At 38.6% G+C, this 4315-nt stretch overlaps 1 protein-coding gene across 1 annotated transcript in view; it reads right to left on the bottom strand.

Annotated features, from left to right (window-relative positions):
- Window positions 1-141, bottom strand: part of LOC140946100 (anthrax toxin receptor 2-like) — a 26688-nt gene extending 26547 nt beyond the window's left edge. Inside the window, exon 1 of the mRNA XM_073395175.1 lies at window positions 1-141. This exon is cut by the window's left edge and continues 14 nt beyond it. Coding sequence (XP_073251276.1) covers window positions 1-105 — 105 coding nt within the window. The 5' untranslated portion in view covers window positions 106-141.
- Between the last annotated feature and the right edge of the window lie 4174 nt (window positions 142-4315).

Genomic DNA, 4315 nt, shown 5'->3' with positions numbered 1-4315 from the left:
ATAAATGTCAAATCCTCCGAGACATTTGTGCTGGCTACAAACAAATTTGGGGACTATCCACGCATGTAGCAAAAAAGTGACGGCGAAACTTCGCCAATCAACCATGATTGTTTACGTTCTTCACTTTTGACCGAATGTCTGGATGCCCAAAAATAATCGATGTCGATGTCGATGCCTAAGTTCGTCTGCTTCACCGTAATGAAGCTCTACACGTAGTTCATTGTGCCTTTTCACTATTCAGTTTGAAGACATCTCCCATTTACATGAAAACATTCTTCTATTCAATCCTTACTTACCATTGCTTACCATATGCAAACCGTTTCCGATGTGGCGCTGTGCCACCTGGCCGCACAGGAAGTGCTGAAAGCAGAAGAGTGAAGAATAGCGGAAGGGAGGGTCGGCAATTTTATCTCTGCCGGTTTTTACAGCAACTTTTTGTGGTTCTAGCAGCTTCGAGCAAATTTTGCCTTTCTGAGCAACTTTTGAGTAAAATATAGGTTTAGAGCACCTTTTTTTTTTTCTTAACCGATGTTAGTAATTATTGTGAAGAACAAAAAAAATAAGGCTTTTAGTTAACGTTTATTATTATAAAAATATCAAGAAATTTAGGTGGTAACTTTTGAAATTTAGGTACCAACTTGGATTTTTGGCAAGTTTTTAGCACCCGGTTTTGGTATTCCGATGAGCAACTTTCCAGCATTTTACGAACACAATCGGGAAAGGCCTAATACAAACTTACAAACTAAAGGTGACTGTTTTGATTTCATAAGGTTTTAAAAAACACTTATATTTTAACAAATTTTCAGACGATCTGTAATAATTAAGCTCTTCGGAACAGGCTAGGGAAGAGTCCCTTCCGATTTTTTCCCTTCCCCCAGTCTCCGTCTCAATAAGACAGCGGAGATCGAGGAGCAACCTACGTGTATTATGTTCATCCTTATCAGCAACCTTGCAATACAAGGTTTGATTTGATTTGATTTCTGCAAAGAAGAAACTTTCCTTAGCACCTGAATTGTTACCGGAGGTCGGGCCACTTTTGTTCGGTTGCCCCCTTTTTTAACCGCTTCTACCGGTTGTTGTTGTCAGCTGTGTTGTTGTTGTCGTCGTTGTTTTCCACGTTCTGTTTTGAGGTGAGAAAAAATGCAGAATCAAAACGAAGCATACGGTAATACGGTATCTTTTTTTTTTTTTTGGAAAAAACTGGTACGCATTCTTTGTTTTCGCTGTCACGCAACCGGGCATCATACTTTTTTTGTGCGGTGTTTATTGCGTTGGACACCGTCCAGTAGAAGAAGCCAACAAAATGAAATGTTATAAAAGAGTAATATACAAACAATTTGTCCAAATCTCAGGCCTTTGTGGCCACAGTTTCTGAGTTATTTGCCGAAATATTTCACGAACCTTTGTAGAGCTTTGGAGGCGCCATATTGGTGGAGAGAAACTGTCCACCAATACGGCCACTGCAAATCAACAAAAACATCTGGAGTTCACTTTTTCTATAAAAGCTCTTTCTTTTAACTCGAGAGCAAGCACACGTGTGCATAAACACATCTTTTAATACTTGAAGTGGTGAAACTGCTGAAAATCAAGAGAAATGACTTTTTTCAAAGAGACAGCATTCCTCTTTTGGTGTCACACACTGTGATAACTCGGAAGTTCAAATTGCTGTATTTTCGAAATGAATCGAGCTTCGGGGCTGGAAACTTGTACAAAGATTTATTTTCTATTTATCTTCAACCTAGTGTAAATAAGAATTCGTAAAAACCTCGCTTTTTTGACTTTGCAATCTGATGACGTCACTGTGAAAACCATCAATTGAACTTACGAAAAAGTCAGGTTAAGGCTGGTTTTCACTAGCGACGGAGTCGGAGTCGTAATCAGAAGCGTTGAACTTTACGATCTAGTGAAAACAACGTTCTGTTTCTTCTCAGCGAACCCACTTACGACTCCGTTTTTACAATCAAGTGAAAACTGGGTCTTTGGCGGGGGTCGCAAGCAGAAACGGAAGAACTAAACTAATCACAAAGCGTGGGAATGTGCACTGTGATATTCATTGGTTTATCATTCCGCTTCTGCTTCCGACTCCGACAATTTGGTTTTCACTAGATCATATAAGCGGAACGTAGGCGACGGAGTCCTAAAGGGAGTCGGAAGGAAATGGAAACGTTCTGATTCTTCTGACTCCGATTCCGTCGCTCTTATGACTCTGCTTACGACTCCGATTTTTGATTTTTACAAGGTCATAAGCGCTCTTACGACTCAGCTTACGACTCCAACCCACCGTGAGGAAGAATGGTAAAAAGGCTGTAGGAAATATAAAAAATTAGACAAATGCGCGTTCTTGACGGAGTGGAAAAATGTTTAACTCTGGAAAATTCTGATTAAATGAATGATGATCTTCCTAAGAAGGAAAAAAAAAACTCAACCACTGCGCAAAAGTCATTTAGGCGTCAATATGAATGTCTTTCTTTAAAGTTTTTTTAAAATTCTAAAGCTGAAGGTCTCTAGGAGCAGAGAAAAGTAGTATCAACAGAAAGACAGCTTGAATTAGAAAATAATTGTTATCTTCATCTAGTCTCTCAAGTGATGAGCCGATCGCAAGTGACTGGGGCAAGGTAGGGCCAGGGTTACCGTACTTTATTTTTCTTGTTGTTTTATTTCATATTTTCTTTCGGTGACATACAAATGGAAACATTTCTAGAATTTCTACTTAGATTACACAGTAACCTTCAAAATGCACAACTAATTCAGCTAAGTTGAACTTACGTATACTTTGTACAATAACATATATTATCAACCTTCTGTTACTCCAGCACGTGATAGCCAATCCATATTCACCCTAAGCCTAGTCCCGACTTAAAGTAGGCTTTCTTAGCCTGCATAACGGGCACTTTACAAGCGAAGCGAGGCGAACGCGGCATTTTGCGCTAAGCGCCAAACGAGTGCGAAGCGCAGGGTGGCCACGGTAAACAGGGTTACCACTTCCGCTTACTGGTAAAGGTGATCGCTCAACAGACGTGAAATCTAAAGTAAAAATAAGAAACAAATTCCGGGAATTTGATGCTGAAGTAGTTAATTATTTAATTGAAGCTAGCAGAAGCATGGTCTAAGTGGGGCAGTGGTAGCTTTGAGGGTTGACGTTTAATTTTCTCCGATTTGGACAGTTGCCGGTTCATTTATTCAAATGAATAAATAAGTGGGAATTTAGTCCAAGAGTTTTAGTAAATGTTATTTTCTGTATTATGCTTTTTTTTAGCTATTTTGTTTTGGAGGTTGTCTTGGCCTTTGACTTATAAAATTTCAAAATAATTTCAGATATAAGCAAGTTCTAAGGTCTTGTAATGTCTAGAAGGAATGTTTTTAAGAACATAAGAACTGGTTTTCCATTTTGGAGCTGGATTTTTCAGGAGCCAAAAGTCCCTGACGATCAGCTGAAATACTAAAAACTAAAAAAAGCAAGATTGAAATGTCTTGAAACTTTTTGACGGCTTATATCAATCTGCATTTTTGACAGTTGACGGTAAAAAATAACCTTTTTGAAAACCACATTGAGTCCCCCTCTATATAGTAGTAATTGCGTCGAACATCATAGGGGCGGTAGGTATGCGAGATATTCACGAACCCAGTACAAGAACATAAAATGCATTGGCATAGAAAAGTTAAAAAATATCGGAAAACAAGCTAAGGTCTATTGTTGTTATTGTTGGTGCTGTTGCTGTTGTTGTTGTAAGTTGTCTTTAGTTTAGGCGAAGGGGTGAGGGACTAAACTAGATATCCACAATTATGTGGTTCTTCTGTCCTAAAATTAAAAACATGACCTATGATATTACAACTGAAATATAGTCGAAAATCTTCGGATTTCTCCTTGAAAACTTCGACAGTCTTCGGACATCTTCGGTAGACTTCGGGAATCTTCGGAAATCTTCCGAAATAATCGAGAATCGTTGGAAAGTGGTCTAAAACTTCTTGATATAATGAATAAATAACATGACCTTTTTGGAGCCGTTTTTGTTTCCTTCTGGATAAAATTTACTGTTGCAGAGAATTTTATTACTGTTAGAGCTAAAATGACTAAAATTTAACTGTTTTATGTTGCAGTGCCAAACAATTAAGTGTTTAGTGTTATCAAAGTACCCCCATTTTAACTAACGACTGCAATCCAGAATCCAAGTTCCACTGCCAAAGACTGGAATCCAGTACCTGGGAATCCGGAGTCCACGGCGTGGAATCCAGAATCCAAGACTGTCTTGGATTCCCTTACATGTGGCCACTTTGAAATAACATTCTTGAAAAAAAAAACGGGATCTTTCATGAA

Source organism: Porites lutea, chromosome 8 (assembly GCF_958299795.1).
Source record: "Porites lutea chromosome 8, jaPorLute2.1, whole genome shotgun sequence".
Classification (NCBI taxonomy): Eukaryota; Metazoa; Cnidaria; class Anthozoa; order Scleractinia; family Poritidae; genus Porites; species Porites lutea.
The sequence above is the reverse complement of the archived record's forward strand: the minus strand, read 5'-3'. Positions and strand labels throughout refer to the sequence as shown.